This window comes from Chiloscyllium plagiosum, chromosome 38 (genome assembly GCF_004010195.1).
Source record: "Chiloscyllium plagiosum isolate BGI_BamShark_2017 chromosome 38, ASM401019v2, whole genome shotgun sequence".
NCBI lineage: Eukaryota > Metazoa > Chordata > Chondrichthyes > Orectolobiformes > Hemiscylliidae > Chiloscyllium > Chiloscyllium plagiosum.
In genome coordinates this window covers 28,876,436-28,903,511 of record NC_057747.1, presented here as the reverse complement: position 1 = coordinate 28,903,511, position 27,076 = coordinate 28,876,436, and the positions used below count along the sequence as shown (strand labels likewise).

The 27,076-nt window shown below is 41.2% G+C and overlaps 1 protein-coding gene across 1 annotated transcript in view; it reads left to right on the top strand.

Annotated features, from left to right (window-relative positions):
* LOC122541732 (glutamate receptor ionotropic, delta-1-like) overlaps window positions 1–27,076 on the top strand; it is a 662,279-nt gene that overhangs the window by 549,158 nt on the left and 86,045 nt on the right. Inside the window, exons 6-8 of the mRNA XM_043678619.1 lie at window positions 5,867–6,040; window positions 12,920–13,081; window positions 17,837–17,956. Coding sequence (XP_043534554.1) covers window positions 5,867–6,040; window positions 12,920–13,081; window positions 17,837–17,956 — 456 coding nt within the window. The remainder of the gene's footprint in view (window positions 1–5,866; window positions 6,041–12,919; window positions 13,082–17,836; window positions 17,957–27,076) is intronic.

Sequence of the window (27,076 nt, the reverse complement as noted above, 5' to 3'; positions counted from 1 at the left end):
TGATGAAGGGTTTATGCTCGAAACGTTGATTCTCCTGATCCTCGGATGCTGCCTGACCAGCTATGCTTTTCCAGCACCACACTCTTTGATTCTGTCCTACATTGGATTCTGCAATTGGACAACATTTGCTAAATAATCCTATGTTTGTAAATCATTATGCTGCCAACTAATTTAGGATTATCAGTCGGATTTACAGTATATGTACTCTAAACTATGTGCACAGCCTTGTTCGTTGTAAACTGAGCAACATGTAGACAAACTGTCAGTTTCAACTTCACAAAATAGATGACAGCAATTCACTGGTTCATTTCTCAGAGCAATGCCCTGACCAATCAGAGTCAACGAACTTGGTTTAAAATTCAAACTTATCAAATTCAGACTGTTAACTGTCAATCAGCATAAATGGGTACATTCTCCATGCTAACATCTTTGTCAATCAGAGTCCACTGCCAACCAATCAGCATGCTCCTCTCTTGCAGCATAAACGTTGGTTCTTTTTCCTTGAAATGGTATTCTCGCAAATTTCCTGTTAAGTGTTCGATGGGAAGAACTATCTCCACTAAAAAAGCTGTTGGATCAAAGCCCAAGTGACCTTTCCGAACTGGAATCTGCTCTCCTTACCCACTAACTTTTCTGTGACTCCAGTCCCACACCAACTTCATAGAGTCGTCAGTGTTTTCTGAAGTATCTAAACGAGTCACTCAGTTATATCACCTCGTCAAAATCTAAATCACTGGGGATTAGAGGGGAAACTCTCCATTGGCTGGAGTCACATCTGACACAAAGGCAGGTCACTGGGACTGTTGGAGTGTCCTAGGCCCTACCATCTTCAGCTCCTTCACCAATGACCTTCCCTGCATCACAAAGTCAGAAATGGTGCCTTTCCCTGATGAATACACAATGTTCAGCACCACTCCTCAGGTACTGGAACATATGTGAAGAAGCACATATCCACTCAGGCTTTGACTAGTAAATAATAAGTGACAGTGAAGGTGTGCTTAGTGGAAGGGCTTTGACTGTGTGGGTTGAAGTTAGTATGGTGGAGGGGTTAGGGAGAAGCATCTGACAAACCCAGAACAGGAACTGAGTAGACAGAGATAGCCAGGGCTGGAACAGGAGCCTTGTTGGAGTGTATAGCTGGCAAAGAATACAAACCAGGTATAGTACACCTACTGAGGGTGGGAAATGAGGATCATGATATTAGCGAATCAAGCAGGAAACGTGGGCCACGTGATAGCAAAGTGGTGTTTCCATTGGACATGCAATCTAGTGACTCTGGCTAATGCTCAGAGACCACGTGTTCAAATGCCATGATCGCACATGATGAAATGTGGATTGAATGAAATCTGGAATTCAAACAAGCCAGCTTAATGGTGACCACATGACAGGTGAGCAGATTCCCATACGGCTCTCCAATGACCTTCAGGGAAAGCAATTTGCAGTCCTCATCGGGCCTACACAGGACTCCAGACCCACAGCAATGTGCTTGACTCTTAACTGCCTTCTGAAATGCCTTTAGCCAGTCAGGGATGAACAATAAATGTCAACTTTGCCATTGATACCTACATACCACAGTAAGGGAAAGAAAAAGAGATTGCAACGGACATTGGTGAAGACACAGATGATGTGGAGCAGAGGTTTTGTGTGAGATAAGCAGGAAATTGGTTCATCCAGGATGTTCTGTGAGCACCAGGAACAATAGCATAGGAGAAGTTAACTGCTGAAGTGATGGATTTGTTGTTAAATTTTCCCAGGGCTCAATGGAGCAATAGGTTCCAACTCCAAAGTGGGAGCTGCTGAACGCTGTATAAAACAAGCCACCTAGCACCAGTGAGAAGTGTGACCTCCTGCTGTTTGAGCTCCTCCGGGACATCAGAGTGTTGTCATGCTGTGGTTGAAAAGGAAGGTGGAGTCCTGAATGTGCTTCCCTTTTGAATAGTGATAGAATTTGCAGGATTTAGATAGGCTCAAGCTCCGGGTGAACAAATAAATTTCATCACGTGGAAAAAAGTCATATTTCCACCTGTTAAAACATCAAGTAAATAATACTTAGTTCCTGAAACACCCATCAACATTTGTTAGTAGCATGGAGTCCTTCAAACTATGCATCAAAGGGCAGCACGTGTATCTCTGATGAATAAAGAAGCAAATCCACGAGCAATTCCTAAGGTGAAGACTCTGACTGTCTGCTTTCCCAGGATGACTGAAACCCTGGAGTTTCAGATGTAGGACAGCAAACTGCTCACTCTGTCCATGAGCCAACTCCTTGTTTCCCATTCCTGATACAGTCCTGAGTCTCAAAGATCCAGTCCCCCTCTGACCAACACAGAGACCGGTGGATATGGGAGATATTTCAGAGTGACACCACATTGACACTGCAACTATTCCAATGATTAAACTCTGGAATGTTACAGGCCACAGTCCATGTTTGAAACCATTCGGGAAAGTTGCTGTTATTTTGGAATTAAATGCTGAAATGAGGCCTATCTTGTGCTCCCACCACTGCATTTTCAAACTTGAACAGGTGAGAGCTTACGTTATTTGGCCAGTTTCTTAGAAATTGTTCAGGGCTATGCTGGCATTTAATGCACAGGTGGATTCGACTACATTGCTGTGGACCTGGACTCACATGTATACCAGACAGGGTAAGGATTGCAGATTTCCTTCCTGAAAGGAACCAGTTGGGTTTTTTACGACATATGATAGGTTTGGAGATGAATAGGAAGGAATTGGAGGGATATGGGCCAAGTGCTGGCAAGTGGGACTAGATTAGATTGGGATATCTGGTCTGCATGGACAAGTTGGACTGAAGGGTCTGTTTCTGTGCTGTACATCTCTATGACTCTAATCGACAATGGTTTCCATTAGACTAACTTTTTAATTGCAGAAATTTTAATTTAATTTACATTTCATCATCTGCCATGCTAGGAAACCAAAGCAAGGTCCCATTAGCTTGCTAACACAGTGACATTACCAGGACACTATCATCTCACCACAGAGGATCCCAGTCAGTCCTGCACCCCTGTAGATTTCTCTCCTTCAAGTGCCTGCCAGTTCTTTTTTTGAAAACATTGACTGTTTCCATTTCTGCAAACCCCTCCCATTGGGCACCATGTTGGATATAATTTCCACTCATAGAATACCTACAGTGTGGAAGCAGACTATTCTGCCCATCGAGTTCACAGCAACCCTCTGAAATGCATCCCATCCAGACCAAGCCTTCCCCCCCACCCCACCAAGGGACTGTGGGAGGAAACCCACACAGACATGGGGAGAATGTGCAAACCCCATACAGTCAGCTGAGGCTGGAATTGAACCTGGGTCCCTGGCACTGTGAGGCGGCAGTGCTAACCACTGAGCCACCGTTCTGTCCTGAGCCACTCACTTTGTATAAAGGTTTTCCTTATATCCCTTGTCCAGGTTTCAAATAATCCTCATTGTTTGCCATTCCCTCAAGTTTGGTATCACTTGGTGAATTTTTAAATTTCGCTCCATACTCCAAGGTCCAAGTCATTTATTTATACCGAGTAAAGCAATGGTCATCCCTCTGAACCTTGGAGAAGGCTGTCCAGGTGAAAAAGTAACCATCTTTTGTGAGTTACTATTTGCTGTTCTTAAAACAATTCTTATTCCCCTGGCCCTCCTATTCCGTAAGGTTCTGTATTGTTAACCAACATTTAATGTATTTCCAAATCAAATACTTTCTTACAATCCATATGAACTGCATCTACCCCATTCCCTCCATCAACATTCTCTCTTCTTTTATGGAAATATTCAGTTAGACTATTTGTATTTTATTTTTAAATCCACTTAATTAATTCTCACCTCTCCATTTGCTGCTGGGTTTTTTTTCACCTAATTAAGAATTCCAAAACTTCCCCACTGTGAGTGGTGTAAAAACTGATCTTAGTTACGAGGACAATCCTTTCCTCCTTTTTTGAATATGGGGGCCATATCTGTCACTTTCCAATTCTCTGGCATCTCCCTGGCAAGTAGAAGGTTGAAGAATAAAGGCCAGTCCTTTAACTCTGTCCACTTCCTATAGCAGCCGAGATACAGGTCAGTAACAGCAGGTCAGATATCATAGAATCCCTACAGTGTGGAAGCCCACTAGGCCCATCAAGTCCACACCAACCCTCCAATGTACATCCCACCCTTCTCCTCTAACCCTGAATTTCCCCCAGCTAATCCACTAAATTTGCACATCCTGGGATACTATGGACAATTTAGCACAGCCAATCTACCTAACCTGTACATCTTTGGACTCTGAGAGGAAACCAGAGGAAACCCTGAGGGATCCCCTGCAGACACGGGGAGACCATAGACAGTCGCCTAAGGGTGGAATTGAACTCGGGTCCCTGGCGCTGTGAGGCAGCAGTGCTAACCACTGAGTCACCCTGCCGCCACTAATCCTGCCATAGGCTAAGAAATCCTTTCCTGTACCATCTTCATTTCAGTTTTCACCTATTCATTGCTTCCATTCTCACCACTTCCACTTATACTTTGTCAGGATCCTTTTCCTTGGTTCTGGTGAAGAAGATAGTTCTAGTAGATCTCTGTGATGTCACTGTAAATCCATTTCTCTGTCTTTCTCATTACTTGGAGACCTCCAGTAGGCTGATCTTATGGGCTGCAGGGTGGCACTGCTTCCTCACAGTGCCAGGGACCTGGGTTCAGTTCCACCCTCAGGGTGACTGTCTATCTCCATGGAGTTTACACATTCTCCCCGTGTCTGTGTGGGTTTCCTCCCACAATCCAAAGACATGCAGGTCAGGTGAATTGGTCATGCTAAATTGTCCATTGTGTTAGGTACATTAGTCAAGGGTAAATTTAGGGGAATGGGTCTGGGTGGGTTACTCTTCGGAGGGTCGGTGTGGACTTGTTGGTGTGAAGGGCCTTTATCCATACTGTAGGGAATCTAACCTAATCCACCTTGCTTGCTTCTGAATTTTAACCAAATGGACTCTCTCCTTGCTCTCTATGCATTGTTACAAAGTTGGATAATCTTATATAGAGGTGGAAATCAGTGTTGTTTGTGATGACACAGATATATCTTTCAAAGTTCATACCGGGATGAAATATGACACTCAGACAGTTGCTAGGCAGAGGATGGAGTAAGGGGCCAGGGAATGGAATTTTGAATTGGGAACAAGAACAAGTACATACATTTCCCAACATTTAGTTGGAAGGAATTTCTGTTTATCAACACTTGATGTCTGACAAGTAATTTAGCAACTTCAAGAGAAGTGGGTGAAGTAAAACTGAGTGTTATCAGCGTGTATGAAAACTATTGCCTTCTTTTGGATAGCCCATAAGACCATAAGATATAGGAGCAAAATTAGGCCATTCATCCCATCGAGTCTGCTCCACCATTTGATCATATCTGATATGTTTCTCAACCCCATTCTCCTGCCTTCCCTCCATGACCCTAGATCCTCTTACTAATCAAGAACCTATCAATCTCTGTCTTAAATACACTCAATGACATGGTCTCCACAGCCCTCTGTGGCAATGAGTTCCATAGAGTCTCCACCCTCTAGCTGAAGAAATTCTCTGATGCTGTGCCCTTGGGTCCTAGTGGCAACATCTCCTCTATATCCACTCTATCCAGGCTTCCCAGCATTCTGCAATTTTCAATCAGATCCCTCTCTCACCCTTCTAAACTTCACCGCGCCCTCAACCACTCCTCATTTAACAAGCCCATTGTGCCCAGAATCATTCTTGTAAACTTCCTCTGGACCCCCTCCAAAGCCAGCACATCCTTCCTTAGCTACAGGGCTCACAATATTCAACTGCGCACAATGTTCAAATATGTGGTGTAAGAATCCAATCTAAGTTAATGTGTTGTGCAATTTGGAATTAACAGGAGATCAGTGATTCGGAGATTCTGGAGTTAGTCCACAGTGCACTAGGGCGGATGACAGTGGTCCGACAAATCTTCCCCACCTCCAAGGACCCTCAACGCAGATGTATGAGGAACAACCATCGCATTTCCTCATTGCTGTGTGACCCACAGGAAGGCTATCTGCAAACACTACAGGTTTGTATGTTATAGAAACAAATTATGCAGGGCCCTGTATTTGAACAATTCAAAGTAGTTTATATTTAAGCAGCTGCGCAATTGCAGTGGACATTTGCATTTCCTTGTGTCTGCAAAGAGGCTGCTTTTCTTGTGAACAGTATTCACCATGAGCTGTTCTGTTACCATGTGCAACTAGTATCTGATTGGACATGAAAATACACTCTGAATTATTCAATGCAACCCACTGTGAATTCATTCCTGAATGTGACAACATCTTTAAAATACATCTGTTCACTGTGCAGAGGTGCTATATTCTATATAGTCATGATTTGGAGTTTGAACTTTTGCTGTGAATTCTGTATCTTACAATTGTGTGCTCCACAACCACCAGATGAAGGAGCGGCTCTCTGAAAGCTAGTGTGCTTCCAATTAACCCTGTTGGACTAGAACCTGGTGTTGTATGATTTTTAACTTTATTCTATACAGGGGAGACAGCAGGGTCTGTTATAGGGGAGACAGCAGGGTCTGTTATAGGGGAGACAGCAGGGTCTGTTATAGGGGAGATAACAGGGTCTGTTATAGGGGAGATAACAGGGTCTGTTATAAGGGAGACAGCAGGCTCTGTTATAGGGGAGACAGCAGGGTCTGTTATAGGGAAGATAGGGGGATCTGTTATAGGGGATATGGGAGGCATTTCAAGATGTACCTCTTGTCACATTTGACCATAATATAAACTGCAGGAAGATGGAGTTTTGATTCCAGGAAAACTGCAGCTGGTCAAAAAGGTGGATCATCATCATTTTCTTAATGAAAATTGGGATGGACTACATATACTGACCCAGCAATAACACACAGTCCAAACAAAATAATCGAATCAACCACACATTCTCTCCCACACTACATCTGTCTCTCTCCCACACTCCATCTCTCTCCCACCCACACTCCATCTGTCCCTCTTTCTTTCTTTCTCCTACACTCCATCTCTCTTTCTCTCACTATCACACTTCATGTTTTTCTCTCTATCACACTGTATTTCTCTCTCTCACTATCACACTCCATCTCTTTCTCTCACACACTCCATCTCTGTCATGATTGCACTCTATGTCTCTCTCTCTCAAACACTCGATCTCTCTCTCTCTTTCTCACGTACTCTCTACCCCCTTCTCCTACATTCCATCTCTCACACACTCCTCCTTTGATGTTCTCATCCACAGTGACACACAAATACTTTGTTGAACACACACTTTCTTTAATTGTTTGGCTGGTCAATAGATTGTAAAACCCAACTTCAGCGCTACAGCAAAGTGACGCACTCTGCAAGTGATTTGCAGCCAGAATAAAGGTTCTTCTTTGAGAAATGTTCTGACAGGGCAATTTCCAGTGAATAAGACTGAGTGCTTAGTTCAGCAATTCACAGCTCATTTAAATACAGCTCATAACTGTCAGCAATAACATGATTATAAATGGATCCCTTTTGTTAAAGATTAGAATACTGTATCTTTTGATAAGAGACAAAAAATATGCTTCCACTGAAATATTTCCACTGAACCAGTTGTCAGTTTGGGTGCTATCTAATTTCTTTTGTAGCGTTATGTCAAGTCAACAAGACTGGTTCCTTGATTGGTGTTTGCCGGTGAACAGAATGGGGTTTTGTGAAATAATGGACTTTCTGTCTTGGCACTCCCTGCAGCTCATTCCCCACACTAACCTCCCACATCTCACCTTCACCACCAGAAAGCTTTCTTTTAGGATATTAGATATCTTGTCCGGCCCTCAGAGACAGGAGATCCAGCTCTAATCTGATTGGTAAGTCCTCAGGGGCACACAGTGCCTGGCATCCTGACACACTGATGATCACCAGCATTTCTGATTCCTCCCGTTTCATTACTGTTTCAATGCTTCCTATACAATCCTGACTGGTGACAATGTTTGGCCGCAATATCTCATTGGATAGAAAGTACGTTTCCTTGTTTCTGAGGAACGTGTGGCCATCGAATGAGCTACCAGCCAACTAGTAGGAGAGCTGGAGTGACCACCTGAGTAAAGGTTTGATAGAGAACAGTGCCATCAGCAAGGTCTACCAGCAGCCACATTCCCTCAGTCATTGGCCTGGCCTCCTCTGGGATCTCGGCCAAGTTTCTCTAATCTCTAGGAGATCCCTGTTTCAGGGTAAGCCTGTGTGATTGGTTCTTGCTGTCAAATGTATCTGCTGAATGTGTGGGTTCTTCAGGGGCTGATGTGGTCCAGTGTGTCCCAGAGTCACCTCATGGTCTGATCATGTGAGTCTTATTGAAGTAAATAAAATCGAGTTTATACCATAAATTTCAAGGTTATAAGAATAGGTTCCATATTAAAACAAAGCCAGCCAGGAGGATTCAGTCTGCCTCCTGCCAGAACCTTATTTACTCTCCCAACAAGGCCTCACCACCTCCCTCGCAGTCGATGGTGCTTATTGGGCTCAACTATTTCAGATCTTTGAGTCAAGATTAGAGTGGTGCTGGAAGAGCACAGCAGGTCAGGCAGCATCCGAGGAGCATGCGCAGGAGAAGGATGCTGCTTGACCTGCTGTGCTTTTCCAGCACCTCTCTAATCTTGACTCTAATCTCCAGCATCTGCAGCACCCACTTCTGCCTATTTCAGACCTTTCCAGAGCCAGATAGAGCAGGGAGCCAGTCTCAGACAGATGCCTGAGTCTGTATTTCCTGGTTTGAGGAGTTACTCGAGGAGAGATTGTTTTGTTTCAATCTTAGGTCCTGGAACCCAACCTTTCACTTAATGAGTGCAGCTGTAGCACATGCCAGCATCTGGAGGGAAGTGTATTGAAGTCAATTGGGATAGGCCACCATGTCTTTAACATGTGTGTGGTGTTCCTGTCACCACATGCAGCCAGTGTCCCGATTGGTTGAGCTGTCAGCCATGAGCTTTTTGATTGGAGAGTGTGTGAGGGAAATCATGCAGTAACCCAGGCAGTGAAGAGTGTGATTGGCTGAGTCAAAGCTTGCCTGGAAATATTGGCCTGGTGTGTGGCTCAGTAATTGTGGGAAACTCAGGCAAAGGGCAGTATGAGTGAACAGGGAAAAAAAACACAAATCAAATCATTTCAGAGCAATCTAAAAAAAATCCATGAACGTTGCTGCTCCCTGTGATCAGAGCCAGTGCAGTAAGTACCTTTAGGAATCCTTTAGAATTGAGAATTTCTTGCTAATATTAGAAGAATGTAACTGTCTGTCCAGCATTTATTGCCCATCCCTTGAGCGAGTGGGGGTGTGCTGCGTGCTTGAACCGCTGCAGTCCACCTGCCCTGGGTTGACCCACAATGCCCTTAGGGAGGAAACTCCAGAATTTCGAACCAGTGACTGTGAAGGAATGGTGAGATATTTCCACGTCAGGACGTTAAGGGGCTCGGAGGGGAATGTGCATGGGATGGCATTCCCATGCATCTGCTGTCCTTGTCCATCAAAATAGAAAGTGCTTGTAGGTTTGGAAGGTGCTGTCTAAGGATCTTTGATGATTCTCTGCAGTGCATCTTGTAGATAGTACACACTGCTGCTACTGAGTGTCGGTGGTGGAGAGAGTGGGTGTTTGTGGATGTGGTGCAGATCAAGTGGGTTGCTTTGTCCTGTATTGTGCCAGGCTTCTTGAATATTTTTAGTGTTGCTCCCATCCAGGCAAGTGGGGAGTATTCCATCACACTCCTGACTGTGCCTTTTAGATGGTGGACAGGCTTTGGGGAGTTTTTCCATGAACTCTCCCTAAGGGCATTGTGGGTCTACCTACACCAGGTGGATTGCAGTGGCCCAGCCAGCACTGCCCACTTCCTGTGGACACTAAAATAACCAGGGGGTGAGTTACTGCAGGATTGTCAACCTTGGAGCTGCTCTTGCTGACACCGTGTTGAAATGGCTGGTCCCCTTCTGTTTTCAGTCAATGGTAACCCTCCTTTGCTGTCCTAAGTTCAGTGATGGTAATGCCATTAAGTGTCAAGGAGTCATTACCCGGCACTTATGCGGCACAAATGTTACTTCGCTTTGGCAGCAGAGCTGGATATTGTGAATGACCTCTCAGTAACAGTAACAATGTTCTCAGTAACAGTAACAGTCGTCTCAGTAATTGTAACAATCTTCTTAGTAACAGTAATAATCTTCTCAATAACAGTAATATTCTCAGTAACAATAACAATCCTCTCAGTAACAATAACAACATTCTCAGTAAGAGTAACAATCCTCTCAGTAACAGTTACAATATTCTCAGTAACAGTAACAATCCTCTCAGTAACAATAACAATATTCTCAGGAACAGTAACAATCCTCTCAGTAACAATAACAATATTCTCAATAACAGTAACAATCCTCTCAGTAACTGTTACAATATTCTCAGTAACAATCCTCTCAGTAACAGTAACAATACTCTCAGTAACAGTAACAATCCTCTCAGTAACAGTAACAATATTCTCAGTAACAGTTACAATATTCTCAGTAACAGTAACAATCCTCTCAGTAACGATAACAATATTCTCAGTAACAGTAACAATCCTCTCAGTAACAGTAACAATATTCTCAGTAACAGTAACAACCCTCTCAGTAACAATAACAATATTAGCAGTAACAGTAACAAACCTCTCAGTAACAGTAACAATATTCTCAGTAAGAGTAACAACCCTCTCAGTAACAGTAACAATATTCGCAGTAACAGTAACAATCCTCTCAGTAACAATAAAAATATTCTCAGTAACAGTAACAATCCTCTCAGTAACTGTTACAATATTCTCAGTAACAATAACAATATTCTCAGTAACAGTAACAATCCTCTCAGTAACAATAACAATATTCTCTGTAACAATATTCTCAGTAACAGTAACAACCCTCTCAGTAACAGTAACAATATTCTCAGTAACAGTAACAATCCTCTCAGTAACAATAACAATATTCTCAGTAACAGTAACAATCCTCTCAGTAACTGTAACAACCCTTTCAGTAACAGTAACAATATTCTCAGTAACAGTAACAATCCACTCAGTAACAATAACAATATTCTCAATAACAGTAACAATCCTCTCAGTAACTGTTACAATATTCTCAGTAACAGTAACAATCCTCTCAGTAACAGTAACACTATTCTCAGTAACAGTTACAATCCTCTCAGTAACAGTAACAATATTCTCAGTAACAGTAACAACCCTCTCAGTAACAGTAACAATGTTCTCAGTAACAGTAACAGCCCACTCAGTAACAGTTACAATGTTCTCAGTAACAATAACAATATTCTCAGTAACAGTAACAATATTCTCAGGAACAGTTACAATCCTCTCAGTAACAGTAACAATATTCTCAGTAACAATAACAATATTCTCAGTAACAGTAACAACCCTCTCAGTAACAGTAACAATGTTCTCAGTAACAGTAACAATATTCTCAGTAACAGTACCAACCCACTCAGTAACAGTTACAATGTTCTCAGTAACAGTAACAATATTCTCAGTAACAGTAACAATCTTCTCAGTAACAGTAACAATATTCTCAGTAACAGTTACAATATTCTCAGTAACAGTAACAATATTCTCAGTAACAGTAACAATCCTCTCAGTAACAATATCAATATTCTCAATAACAGTAACAATCCTCTCAGTAACTGTTACAATATTCTCAGTAACAGTAACAATCCTCTCAATAACAGTAACAATATTTTCAGTAACAGTTACAATCCTCTCAGTAACAGTAACAATGTTCTCAGTAACAATAACAATATTCTCAGTAACAGTAACAACCCTCTCAGTAATAGTAACAATGTTCTCAGTAACAGTAACAATATTCTCAGTAACAGTAACAATCCTCTCAGTAACAGTAACAACATTCTCAGTAACAGTTACAATATTCTCAGTAACAGTAACATTCTTCTCAGTAACAACAACAATATTCACAGTAACAGTTACAATATTCTCAGTAACAGTAACAATATTCTCAGTAAGAGTAACAATCCTCTCAGTAACTAACAATCCTCTCAGTAACAGTAACAATATTCTCAGTATCAACAACTATATTCTCTGTAACAGTAACAATCCTCTCAGTAACAATAACAATATTATCAGTAACAGTAACAATCCTCTCAGTAACAGTAACAATCCTCTCAGTAACAGTTACAATATTCTCAGTAACAGTAACACCCCTCTCAGTAACAATAACAATATTCTCAGTAACAGTTACAATATTCTCAGTAACAGTAACAATATTCTCAGTAAGAGTAACAATCCTCTCAGTAACAGTAACAATATTCTCAGTAACAGTAACAACCCTCTCAGTAACAATAACAATCCTCTCAGTAACAGTAACAATCCTCTCAGTAACAGTTACAATATTCTCAGTAACAGTAACAATCCTCTCAGTAAAAGTTACAACATTCTCAGTAAGAGTAACAATCCTCTCAGTAACAGTTACAATATTCTCAGTAACAGTAACAATATTCTCAGTAACACTAACAATATTCTCAGTAACAGTTACAATGTTCTCAGTAACAGTAACAATATTCTCAGTAACAGTAACAATTCTCTTGGTAACAGTTACAACATTCTCAGTAACAGTAACAATCCTCTCAGTAACAGTAACAATATTCTCAGTAACAGTAACAATCCTCTCAGTAACAGTTACAATATTCTCAGTAACAGTAACAATACTCTCAGTAACAATAACAACATTCTCAGTAACAGTAACAATCCTCTCAGTAACAGTAACAACCCTCTCAGTAACAGTTACAACATTCTCAGTAACAGTAACAACCCTCTCAGTAAAAATTACAATATTCTCAGTAACAGTAACAATCCTCTCAGTAACAGTTACAACATTCTCAGTAACAGTAACAATCCTCTCAGTAACAGTAACAATGTTCTCTCTCTGTGTTCCACAGACGTCCAACCTTTATCTTTATGACAGTGTTTTGTTACTGGCTGGAGCCTTCCACAGGAAGCTGGAGGACCGGAAGTGGCACAGCATGGCGAGCCTGAACTGCATGCGGAAATCGACCAAACCCTGGAACGGAGGGAAATCCATGCTGGATACCATTCAAAATGTAAGAAACGTCAAATGGCTCAAAGTCAGACCCAAAACCGTGCATTATGTGAGGAACGCAGAGAGCACAGGAGAACCCAGTGGGTGTCCTGAGTGACTCTGGGGGCCCAGGAGGAGACTGTGCCCATTTGTGGGTTGTTGCAAATTTGGAACAGAAAATTCAAAACCTCTCATAGCTCTGGGGGTGATGGGGAAAGGAAGCTGTAAACAGTAGGTACAGCTATCACAGACAGAAAGGTAAGCTGACATAGATTGATTCCATCCCTAGTAATGATATAGTTTGTTCTTGGCCAGTTTGAAGTGACTCTCACCTCATTACTTTACAGTCATTTTACTCTGATTGACTTAGTCCCCTCTCAGGCACTGATTGGCTGATCTGTGCCGAAAACCCCCATTCCTCTGAGCTGCCAATGAAATGACTGAGGAGCAGGGTGATCCTTCAACCAGTGTCCAGGTGCACTCTCTGACCCGAGTTACTGATGGAGGCAGCTTGCATTTTGTGCCCAGGAGCCCAAGATGAGCAAAGTCATACTGGGCAATGCTCTGAGAGTTGCCGAGGGTGCAGATTTTTACCATCACCAGGTGCTGGATCCACCTGGACGGTGAGAGTCTGAGTGAGTCTGCTGTGGATGGCAGTCAGTATCCTTGAAGATCCAACAATTCACGCGATGCCACTTTGCTGGGATTCTGTTGCCTTTCTTCATGGAGATTAGTGGATGTTAACATAGTGACCATGTAGTGTGCTTGGGTGTAAAGCTGCATTGTTCTCAGTAAGTGGGACTAGCTTGGGATTGGTTGCAGTTGCTAAGACTGCGTTTGTACGATTTGAGTTCGCATAAAAATTCCCAGAAATTTCATAACCAGCTGATTTGTATCCACATTGTTGCTATGGAGACAAAATTGTGCATCTGCTGGAATAGTCTGGTTGGTCAGGCTGTGGCTGCAATGTGATGTCTCAGAGAGTCTGTGCCATGTTGAGGGGGGTTCTGCATTTTGTGGCATTTAGACTAGTCAAGTCTTAGAAAGACATTATAATTGTTCATTAAAGTGTGCAAAGCCTATACCATTTCTTTCTTGTATGGGTTGAATTCAGTTCTCTCACCCTCTTCCTCAATTTTCTCCTCACTTCCTTCCTCAATTCCCTCCTCACCCACTTCCTCAATCCTCTCTTCCTCATTCCTCCCTTCCTCAGTCTTCTCCCTACCTTTTGAATTGAATTGAATTTCTCAATTTCTCAATTGTCTCCCTCTCCATTCTCTGTCTACCATTTTTTCTCATGTGTTTCTCAGATTCATCTTTCCAGTTCCAAACAGTCCTCATTGAACCTCACGGTTACTTCACACCACCATCTCCCTCAGACCCTTCATATTGGCTACCTGCTCACTTCCTCATTTTGTGGAATGGGTCTCGTGGGATTTGAAGTTTGCATCTCAATCCTCATCTTATTGGTGACTCTGACATCTTCCTCCGTGGCCTTAAAACTATCAATTGCTTTACATTAAGGACTCTATTAGTCAGAAGAAACTGCTGCTCTCCCCTGCTTTAATATTCTTGTGTTTATGAAATCAAGGTATTATGCATGTAAGTTTGCTTGCTGAGCTGGAAGGTTTGTTTTCAGACGTTTCGTCACCATACTAGGTAACATCATCAAATCTTCTCATAACTCACTATCAAGGTATCATGTTTCCTTGTGTGTTAAAAGGAGGATGCAGCAAGCAGGACATTTTTTGTCATTAAGAATTCAGAAATACAGACAAATACGAAGCTGACCCATTAACATTCACCTCTGCAGATTGACACTGATCCATCCATCAATGAATTAAGTCTTTATCCACATCCCTCTTTGTTGAGTTTTTGAAATAGCTTACTTCCACCAGCCCCTTATTTCATTTTAGTTCCTTCATTTAACCTGTTTCTGTCTTGTTACAGAATTTATCCTTCAATAGAATCAGAAATTCCAACCAATGCCCCTTTTGTTTCATAAATGATGTTAATAGACTGGACTGTTTGACTAGTTTTATCACATTGCCAACTTCCACTTGATACTAATGAGCATTTAATATATCAAGCAATTAGTATTTTTCACTGATTCCCCACTTAGGTTTAATTCTTTGTTTTTATATAATGCCTTAGTACAGCTTGCTGGAGTTGAAAGGTAAGTAAATAAAATGGCATTATTGGTCTATGTGTAGGAGTACTGTGTGTAAAGCAAAGATCAGATCTGCTCCTAATCATAGCCCATGTAGTTGGCACTTAGTGTGGGACAGAGGGCAGGGAATCAGACAGTAAGCTCAGAATTCCTGAGCATATTTCCAGGTGGAGACAGAGCAACCGATCAGTATACCTCTGAGAACTGGCTTTGTATATGTCGGCTAATGGAAATGAGTGAGGAGGGACTTTTGCCCAATAAAGTCATGTCAGTTTATGTTGCTTGATGGTTGCTCTCTTTAACAAATACAACAGCGTTTGGAAACTGTATTAGACTATAAATGACAGATTTTATGTGTGATCACAGATGGTTTGGTAACAGTGCCATGCATCTTCAGGCACGTTGCTGTTGTTATTAGCAATGTGTCCTGATAATTATGTAATTAGTTTGCCAATCAGTGCCAAGTGCTGCTTCAACCCATGACTAAATCAGATTTCACCAACTGTTTCTGAGAATCAATTTGCAGGATCCAAGCATTTCCACTCATTTTACAGTCTGACTAAATCAGATTTCACCAACTGTTTGTGAGAATCAGTTTGCAGGATCCAAGCATTTCCACCCATTTTACATTCTGAGTCGTGGAAAGGAACATAAGAAGTAAAAGTGTTTCCCAATCTACAAAGAGCAGTGACTCCAACAGCAGCTGATTCACTCTCTGAGCAGAATTCAATTTGACTTTGCATCTCTTATATGGAATCCATATATCCATACAAAACAACCAACCATTTCCTGGGAGTGTTACTTGGCCGGCAACTGACTCTGTGAAAGCAAAATTACCTTTGCAAAACTCCAGCAGTTTACTTGATTGCAAAAGAAAGGTATCCAGTTGAGTGCTCAGTGTTCCAAGGATTTCAGTCATTTAAGATAATCATAGCAATAATCAGATAATCCTTGTTTATACCAAGACTTCCCAATTAGCCACATTTCAAGCCATCTGAACAAGTCTATTCAGTATCAGGTTCTCTGTAAGCATAGAAAACAACCTGTGCCAATTTGAATTTAGAGAATTAAAAAAAAGGAAGCTGGTGTTGTAAATAGAAGAACAAACTTACATTTCTACAGAAAACCGAAGGAATTGCAAATGCTGTAAATCAGAGACAAAAGCAGAAATTGCTGGAAAAGGTCAGCAGGTCTGGCAGCATCTGTGGAGAGAATTCAGTATGAATATTTCCAGTGGAGAACAGCTCTGAGGAAGGGTCACTGGATCTGAAACATTAACGAAGGAATTGCAAATGCTGTAAATCAGAGACAAAAGCAGAAATTGCTGGAAAAGGTCAACAGGTCTGGCAGCATCTGTGGAGAGAATTCAGTATGAATATTTCCAGTGGAAAACAGCTCTGAGGAAGGGTCACTGGATCTGAAACATTAACTCTGATCTCTCTTTCTACAGACACTGCCAGACCTGTTGAGCTTTTCCAGCAGTTTCTGTTTTTGTTTCATTTCTGCAGGATGTCCTATAATGCTTTACAGCCTATGGAACATTTGAAATGTAGAAATTAATGATATATTTGGGACAAAGCAATCAATCTGTACACAGCAACTTCCCAAAACAGTAAATGAATGATCTGATAACCCATTGTAGTAGTTAATCACAGATAAATGATGGCCAGCATTCATTAGGTTGTGAAGCGTGGACATTGATAGGAAGGGAAGCTGTTTCATCCAGGATAATTTTATATTCTGGGAGTAATTGGGAAGTGAGTGGATCTATTTGAATTCTTTTTCAACAAGGCAGAAACAAATTTTACATGAAACCTTCAAAAAACTTTACAAAGAAGACTGTCTGATGAATCTACTCTGTGCTGGTTCTGCAATAGACCAAACTAACACCTATCCTCTTGTCTTGCCCTCATCTCTGTAAACCTAAATAGTGGATGTGACTAGAGTCATAGAGCTGTACAGCAGACCCTTCGGTCCAACTCATCCATGCTGACTAGGTAACTAAATCAATCTCGTCCTATTTGCCAGCATTTGACTCGTGTTCCCTCTAACCCCTTCCTATTCATATACCCATTCAGGTGCCTTTTAAATGCTGTAATTGTACCAGCCTCCACCACTTCTGTCAACTCATCTCATGCCAGCACCACCCTCTGTGTGAAAACATTGCCCCTTAGGTCTCTTTTAAATCTTTCCCCTCTCACCCTAAACCTACGCCTTCTAGTTTTGGTCTCCCCTACCCTCAGGAAAAGACCTAAATCAGATAGTTTATATATTAAAGTGATTTGGAGTGATTAAGATAATTGACAATCTACATGATGGGATTAATTATTAAACAATTCAATAATTAGAGTTTCTCAAAGACAGTTAGTTTTGTTTATAACAGTTTTAAGTTTAATGATGTGATCTCGATGCGACCGTATATATAAAGTATACATTACATGTCTGATAGAAGATTTTGTTGAAGTCACAGTTCTCTTCAGAGTGTTATGCAGAAATATTAGAGGGTTAATTATTGTTTCCAGTGCTGAGGATCGATTCTGAAAGAGCAGGAGCTGTGTGATGCTGTACACGTATGCTGATTAACTGTTCTCTGTTTTACTACCCTAGGGTCAAATTATAGGGCTGACTGGACCCATGGGATTTGCAGATGGTACATCAAACTCCAACATTAATTTTGAGATCCTTGGCACCAGTTATAGTGAAACCTTTGGAAAAGATATTCGAAGGGTAAATATTTATCTCTTTCTTTGTTCTGCTATTGCACACCACTGACCAGTACAGTGTACAACTTGAAAAAAATGTAAACATGAACACGATTCTACATTGTCAGCATATTTAACCATTGTTATTTCTGTCCTTGGAAAGCAGTGTCACTTTGTGCTTATCTTTTATTGAGACAGTGTCAATTTGAAAATTTGTTGTCTCAATACTTTGTCATGGATTTATGCTTTTTTTACATGAATTTCCATTCACTTCAAACCAGGCTTTGACTTTCTGCCCTTTATAATCTGTGGATCAAGGGATTGATAATTAACCAAATGGATGTTTGCTCTTATGTGGGACTTCTACCAAGAACTAAAAGAAAGGAAAACAAAAACTTGTATTTATATAATACCACTCTCCCTTTGAAAGACCTGAAATGCATCAGAACCGCATTTACGAGGGTAGTCACTGCTACAATAGAGCCATCGATTAGACAACAGCAAGCTCCCATTGATAACAATGAGATAGCAGTTCATTCTTGCTGATTTTATTGAGTTGCAACATTGGCCAATGCACCAGATTGAAGAATAGTTTAGGCTTGGTTTTCCTATCTGCAGTTCTGTCACACCCAAATATGGTGGTGGACAATTAAACAAAGGAAGGGGCTCCACAAATAATCCCATAATCAATGAAGAGAGAGCTGACCACATCACTACAGAAGACAATGCAGAAGAACTTGTAACCGTCATCAGCCAGACGCTCTGAGCGGATGACTCATTTTGACTTCCTCCTGAAGTCTCCAGCACCACAGTCCGCAGCCCCCTTGTTTCACTTCATGTGATAGCAAAGAACAGTTGAATATTCGCCAACAGGATTAAAGGAGTAGGCAAGATTGGGGCTTTTTGTGTTTCTGATGGAGTCTGCAAAAAATACAGTTTTGGAGGTTGGTGCATGGATAGAAGGCATTTATTGTAATAATTGAGATTAATAGGTAATGTCTTGAGGTTCGAGACCCCAGGGCTGGGATTGAAAATTCAACAGAGGGAGATACCTCTGGCTTCAGATGTTGTGAGTTCCATCATTGACAGTTCTTTGTTAACCAGATGTTACCATCTATACCAGATGGTTTCTTTCTCAAGTCAGAGTTATTATGGCACCGATGGAGGCCATTTGGCCCAGAGAGTGTTGAGTCATCCCGTTCCCCCATTCCTTGAAGCTGCTGATCACTGAGTGAAACATCAAGAGCAGACGAGGAGCAATCATTCCCAGTGAGCTGAGAAAACCTGTTCTCCATGAGTGCACTAACTGGCACCAACTCTCTGTCTGTCACACCCAATCAGATATTTATCTCATTCTCCAGAAAGATTTTTCTCACATCAGTTGTCAATTGTTCTGTTGCCAGGTTGGGAATGTGATAGTTTCACTAGAACAAGTTGATCTTTTCTGTACTATCCATTATCTCCAGGTGGTCCTCCTTCAATTGGCTTCTGTCATGCCTGAACAGCCATCACGTCCAGTCTTCTTTCTCGACCTTTACTTGGACATCTCAATGTTTTAAACCATCCACTGGTACCCAGGGTCTGATTGCAACATCACTCTCCATTGATTTAACAATATCATACAACACCTTCTCTGCCTGGATTGCTACTCCACAATGTCACATTTAATGAAGACCTTTCCACTCCATCCTTACCCATTTCAACATCATTCATTGAGCAGGTGCATCGTATATTTTACAGTGAACCTTTACCTCAGATATTACAATGGTCATTTATCTGAGCTCTAACCTTCAGTAACCTCTGCTCTGGAGGTGGGCTAAAAATGAAGCCTAATAAGATTGCATTCATCGCCTCAATGGGACATGTCTGTTTTATGAGGTCCTGGGTCTCCTTTCATACCCGTCTGCTGGAAGGTGTCTATAACCAATCAGCCGACCAGTTGATAGAAACAGTTCAAGCATTGATTCCTTGAGCACTCGTTCAGAGTTTCTCCCTTCACTCACACATCCCTTCTTTCCCCCAGCCATTGTCACTTTTCCTTCAGTTCTCAATACTTCACATATTGATCTTTTGCAATGGCTTCATGTCCCATCCCGCAAAACCACGGTCTGCTCGAGATGCCACTTGCTCAGCTAGTTCCTCTGGATTTCCCCTTTCGATACCAGGTTGCTCATCATCACAGCCCCAGAAATAATAATAATAAAAATAGAAATTGCTGGAAAAGCTTAGCAGGACTGGCAGCGCACGTGAAGAAAAATCAGAGTTAACACTTCAGCTTCTATGACCCTTCCTCAGAACTGATGGTAGGAAAATGTTTTTTTTATGCAAAAGATAGAGCTGGGGGGAGGATGTAAGGAGTAAATAACAAGTGGAAATAGAGCCCAAAGAGAGAGAAGAGCAGTTGGACAGACAAAGGAGTGGGTAATGATCTGGCTGGGAAGCTGTTAATGGGAACAATTAGTAGCTAACAATGGGTAGTGTGTAATAACAGACCATGTAAAGTCAAGATCTGGTGTGTGAGGGTTGGGAGAATGTGCCTCAAACCCCAAAATTGTTGAGCTCGATATTAATTCCAAAAGACTGCAAGGTCCCCAAGCAAAAGATGATGTGTTGTTCTTCCAGCTTGTGCTGAGCTTCACTGGAGCACTGCAACAGGCCTGAGACAGAGATATTGGCCAGGGGACGGGGTGGGGTGCTAAAGTGACAGGCAATAATAACTTGGCTCACTTTGATTACTCTTTTCTGTACAATACCAGCTTTCTTCCAATCTGCAGGACCTCCTGGTAAATCTGATATTGAGAATATTCCATACTTTAATTCTGAAGCAAATACCATCCGTCACAAGGAATTTGTAGCTTTAAGCCCTTTTAGTCTGTTTAGATTCTTCACTTTATTGATGTGAAAGTAAGCTGGGTCACCTCTTATTATTGTTGGTTTTTGTTTGTTTTCTCTGTTTGTGGCTACACTAATCACTTCACAAAGAATCTGAAGACTGTACAGAGAAAATGTTCAGGTTGCAAGTCTGGCCTGTACCTGAACCTGAATCTATACCTGTACCTGCATCTCTGCCTCTACCAGTCCATGTGCTGAGACCTGTGCCTATAACTGTGAATGCACATTGTCACAGCAACCTGAACCCCCCACTGTGCAGTTATTATGTTCCATCGTTGCTCTACATACAGAGCAGAATATAAGGAAAGGGAAAGGAAGTTCCAGAGGGAAAAGTTCAGTATGAAATGACTGATGGACCTAATGAAACAATTCTGGAAAGGTATTGAAAGTCATATTGTTAGGTTTCTCAGGGGAGGACTGCAGCGCAGAGTAAATTGCTGGAGAAGTCACAAAGAGGTTAAAAAACCCCACCTGGTGATTCAACTTATGGGCCGTGTTTGGTGTATTTGTGTAAAATATGGCAAGGCACTTAATTGGTACTATTAACATTTTGTTTTAATACTTTTTTCCAATTGGTAAATGATGTTTGTTACGGAAAGTACACAGTCTAACAATGCCAACAGGGGAGCACTTTAGATGAATGAAGCAAACTGAATGTTGGGAGAATATCAATAGCCAGTTGGACTGACATGCATCAATCAGGTTTCTGGTTGTAGGAACATCATCAACACATTGAGACATTTGCCAAAGATGAACCTCATGAACCTAATTATGACCTTAAGCTTCTCTTCACTCCAGGCATATATTCTGGAGTTAAGCCTGCTCTTGCTTTCTTCAAATGGTCAATGGATTGAGACTAAAGTTAGAAAGCTGAGAATGAGTTCCCCAATACTTGATAAAAACATTCAGGTTATATAAACTGCTCTCACTAGTGAAGTCCAGTAGAATCAATGATCATCCTTCAAACAAAATCAAGAATTGTGCAAGCAAAATTGTTACATGAAGGTTAAGTATGGGCAACAATTAGGAACTGAATGCTATCATTCATTTAAAGAGATGCCACATTAAACACATCATTAAACACATTTAAGAGGCAATTATTTAAAATTGCCTTGTGATGATGAGTTGTAAAAATGTTTAACTTTTAAATTGGTAAATCTGGGAGACATTAATTAATTGCAAATTATTTATTATAAAATATTCCCCAAAATCTGCAGTGAGAATGTAAAATTGCTGATTCCTATTAAAATATTTTAAAACTAATCATTCCACAACAAGGGAAGAGGGCACTTAGTAAAGTGTACATTTCAGCCACATTGTGTTAGCTCAAAATTATTTCAATTGCACAGCTCATCAGTGAGGCTTTCTCCATCTGGTGGATGGGCGGCAACTGCAAGACTGGAGATAAGAAATCTTTATATTACGAGCCTCTATTTCACAAAAAGGCTCCAGACCTGTCCAACATCCTGCTGTGAAAACTCTGCTCATATTTTGACAGATTCCACTACAGTGGCTGAAAAATATTCCCAACAGCAACATTTCATATGAAACAAACCACAACATTTTTAAAAAGTCCATTAATCTTTTCTTCCAATACTAAGGGATCCTTTTAGAGTCATAGAGATGTACAGTTTGGAAACAGATCCTTTGGTTCAACACATCCATGCCAACCAGATATCACAGATTAATCTGGTCTCATTTGCCTTCACTTGCCCCATATCCCTATAAACTCTTCCTTTTCATATACCCATCCAGATGCCTTTTAAATGTTGCAATTGTACCAGCCTCCACCACTTCCTTTGGCAGCTCATTCCATACACGTACCACCCTCTGCGTGAAAACGTTGGCCCTTAGGTCTCTTTTATATCTTATCGATCTCACCCTAAACCTATGCCCTCTAGTTCTGCACTCACCCACCCAAAGGAAAATACTTTGTCTATTTAGCCTATTCATGTCCCTTAACCTCTTTTGGAATATTGGGTACAATTCTGGTTTCCTTCTATTGGAAGGATGTTGTGAAACTTGAAAGGGTTCAGAAAAGATTTACTAGAATGTTGCCAGGGTTGGTAGATCTGAGCAAGAGGGAGAGGCTGAACAGACTGGGGCTGTTTTCCCTGGAGCGTCGGAGGCTGAGGGAGAGAGAGAGTGAGAGAGAGAGAGAGAAGGGGAACTTTGTGGTAACTATAAGGATGGTCTCAATGGAGATCTTGGGTTCACGTGACACTACAGGTGACCCCACTATACTATACACTCTCACACTTACGCAGACCCTGTCTCATACACACGCTCTCTCTCTCTCTCTATCTCTCTCTTGCTTCACACATACACACACAAACACACACATATATAAATCTATGGGGTGAATTTGTCTTTGCACACAGTACCCACAATCACACTCAGACACAGATTCTCTCTCATACACACTCTCTCTCTCACACATTAACATATACACACACACTCACTTACTTACCATTTTGTCCTCCATGTATTTATAAAACCCCTTTGGATTCTCCTTAACCCTATTTGCCAAAGCTATCTCATGTCCCCTTTTTGCCCTCCTGATTTCCCTCTTAAGTATACTCCTACTGCCTTTATACTCTTTAAGGATTCACTCGATATCTGCTGTCAATATCTGACTTAACCAAAGCCTCAATTTCTCTTGTCATCCAACATTCCCTAAACACACTAGCCTTGCCCTTCACCCTAACAGAAACTTACTGTCTCTGGACTCGGATTTACCTCTGCATCTTCACCAGAGACTAGTCAGCTTTTTCTGGGATAATTCCCTATCTTTGTGACAAGTTTAATTGAAATCTATCCATTAGCTTTTTAAATGATCTTCAGGTCAGGTGGATTGGCCATGCTAAATTGCCTATATTGTCCAGAGATGTGCAAGCTAGTTGGGTTAGCCATGGGAAATGTGGGGTGACAGGGATAGGGTAGGGGGGGCGTGCATCTGCGTTGGATGCTCTTCAGAGGGTTGGTGTGGAATCAATGGGCCGAATGGCCTGTCTCCACACTGTGGGGATCCTATAAAAGTATAGATTTACAAACAGTCTGACAAACAGGGACAAAAGGCTTAAACCTATACAAGTTCAGTGGCCAAAGAAACAAAATCCCTCAACTAAAGAGCTTATAGGGTTTGGGTCAAATCACATATTGAATTATCTAATGGATGGTTTAAGTCTCAGTGGAGTTCATGAGAAAGCACTTCAAACTGAACAATGTGCCAGTAACATAAAGTAAACGATTGCAGATGTTGGATCTGAGCAGCTGCCGTGGAATTCAATAATAATTAATATGTTGGGCATGGTGAGGATGGAGAGGACACAGATCACTGACTGACATCGCTAATTTTTTATCTGCTCTGGTTCCTTGAATCTATATCATATCCAGAGGATTGGATCCCAGAGTTAGCCTCATCATTTGAGTCTCAAACCTGTGCTTTGTGATATGAAATAGGGTTGAATGCTTAATCGTGACATTTTGTTGTCTGCCCAGCATTAATCAGCTAATACCTGTGAAGTACATTTGGGAAGAAAGGTCTTTGAAACAAATTAAACATTTCTTCATTCCACTGGGATTGCTGGCCAGACTTTATACGCTAGATTTAATTTCAGTCTATATTCTCTTTCTCTCAGCATTGCTTCCATAACAGATCATCCCTTTATCCAATTTCCTGGCCTTACAGCTCATCCTTCAGTTCCCTGAACCGGAGGAAGAGTCACTGTCCTCGAAACATTAACCCTGCTTTCTCTAAACAGGTGCTGGCAGACCTGCTGAGTTTCTTCAACAGTTTCTGTTTCTCGTCCACACTGTGTACCGTTGACAGGCTCATGCTTTTAGACAGTTCTGACACTGGAAGAGTTAATATTCGATACCACATTTTGCTCCACCCACTGATGATATCACATAGTATTAGTGGTGTGTGATATGAATTGGATTTTAAATTAGTGGCATATAGGTTTGGTCTGTTTGTGAGGAGGAGTTTAATAATGGGTTAGTTCAGATCCATGTTTTTCAGCCAGAGTGTATCAAATGAGAGAACTAGCTATTAGTATACAAAGCTAACTTGAAGGTGGAGGGTTGCTTTTCAGACTGGAGGCCTGTGACCAATGGAATGCCACAAGGGTCGGTGCTGGGTCCTCTACTTTTCATCATTCACATAAATGATTTGGATGTGAATGTAGGAGGTATAGTTAGTAAGTTTGCAGATGACATCAAAATTGGAGGTGTAGTGGACAGCGAAGAAGGTTACCTCAGAGTACAATGGGATCTGGACCAGATGGGCCAATGGGCTGAGGAATGGCAGATGGAGTTTAATTCAGATAAATGTGAGGTGCTGCATTTTGGAAAAGCAAATCTTAGCAGGACTTATACCCTTAGTGGTCAGACCTAGGTCGTGTTGTTAAACAAAGAGACCTTGGACTGCAGGTTCACATTTCCTTGAAAGTAGAGTCGCAGGTAGATAGAATAGGGAAGAAGGTGTTTGGTATGCTTTCCTTTATTGGTCAGAACACTGAGTACAGCAGTTGGGAGGTCATGTTGTGGCTGTACAGGACATTGATTAGGCCACTTTTGGAATATTGCATGCAATTCTGGTCTCCTCCTATCAGAAGGATGTTGTGAAACTTGAAAGGGTTCAGAAAAGATTTTCAAGGATATTGCCAGGTTTGGAGGATTTGAGCTACAGGGAGAGGCTGAACAGGCTGAGACTGTTTTCCCTGGAGCCTGGCGTCAGAGGTTTATAAAATCATGATGGTCATGGATAAGATAAATAGACAAAGTCTTTTTCCTAGGGTGGGGAGTCCAGAACTAGAGGGCATAGGTTTAGGGTGAGAGGGGAAATATATAAAAGAGACCTAAGGGGCAACTTTTTCACTCAGAGGGTGGTACGTGTATGGAATGAACTGCCAGAGGAAGTAGTGGAGGCTGGTACAATTACAACATTTAAGAGGCATTTGGATGGGTATATGAATAGGAAGAGTGTGGAGGGATATGGGCCGGGTGCTGGCAGGTGGGACTAGATTGAGTTGGGATATCTGGTCAGCATGGACGGGTTGGACCGAAGGGTCTGTTTCCATGCCGTACATCTCTATAACTCTATGACCCTATGAGTCTAAATCACTAAAGGGCCCCTGGAGTGTTATTGGAGGTCGATTTACATTTGGGGTGTTAGGTGAAGAGAGAGAAATCAAATTAAGCCATTAGCTTAATGGAAGCTCGGATGATCAAGTTTCTTCTGAACTCAGTTTGGGGAAATGTTGACTGAAGTCAAATGCAAAATGTGTTTCTTCTAGAAAAGCAGTTTGTTCATAACATTGAAATTACCTCGGTATAAGAATTTCAGTTTGTGGAAACTTCTAGATTTGGAATGTTTAGTTTGAAATCTATATTGGTTAATCCAATCTGAGAAAGTATAAGCTCTCAGTTGTGTGAGTAAAAGATAAAGGTTTTAGACCAGAATTGAAAGAAGCCATTAGGCCAACGACAGATGTGATAAGGAATGCAAATTTCCCTGAGTTTTAACTAATTGTTTTGCCAGGTATCTGAAATCTTTTAAATTGTGTTATATATAGATAGCTTCATTATTTTAATTTAATTTTAGTTATTTTGTGTAATAAGTTTCTGTTTTATAGTGAAAAGCAAATCTGCAACCTAGCATGTTTATGTTTCAGTAAAGATGCCATATTAAATTAAGAGATCATCTAACCACTGCCCCTTGATATTCAATAATGTTACCATCACTGAATTCTCCCACTATCAACATCCTGGGCATTACCAATGACCAGAAATGCAACTAGACTAGTTATGTAGCTCCAAGAGCAGTTAAGGTGTCAAGAATTCTGCCACAAGTAATTCACCTCAAGAATGAGATGGACAGCAACCCCCCCCATCCCAAGTCGTGGCTATGGTCTAAACAAGGATTTTGCGTCCGCAAGCAGAAGTGTTTGTTTCCAGAACTCATGGAAAAGGATTGTATATTAAGTTAGGAAAATTGGAAAGCCTCCAATTTTACCACAAAGAAACAGGAGAACACCTGGTTAGCAGAATTGAAAGTGTACAGCATTTCTATGCCACACAATTTGTAAGATTTTCAGACAGAAAAATATGCATTGGTGATAATGACATTGATATTTCCAGTATTAAAAGTTAAAGACATTAGCCCAATATTGACATACTATTGAAAACCCTTGAATGAAGATTAATACATAGTCAATTAAAAAACATGGCAGGAGGAAAAAAAAAGTAT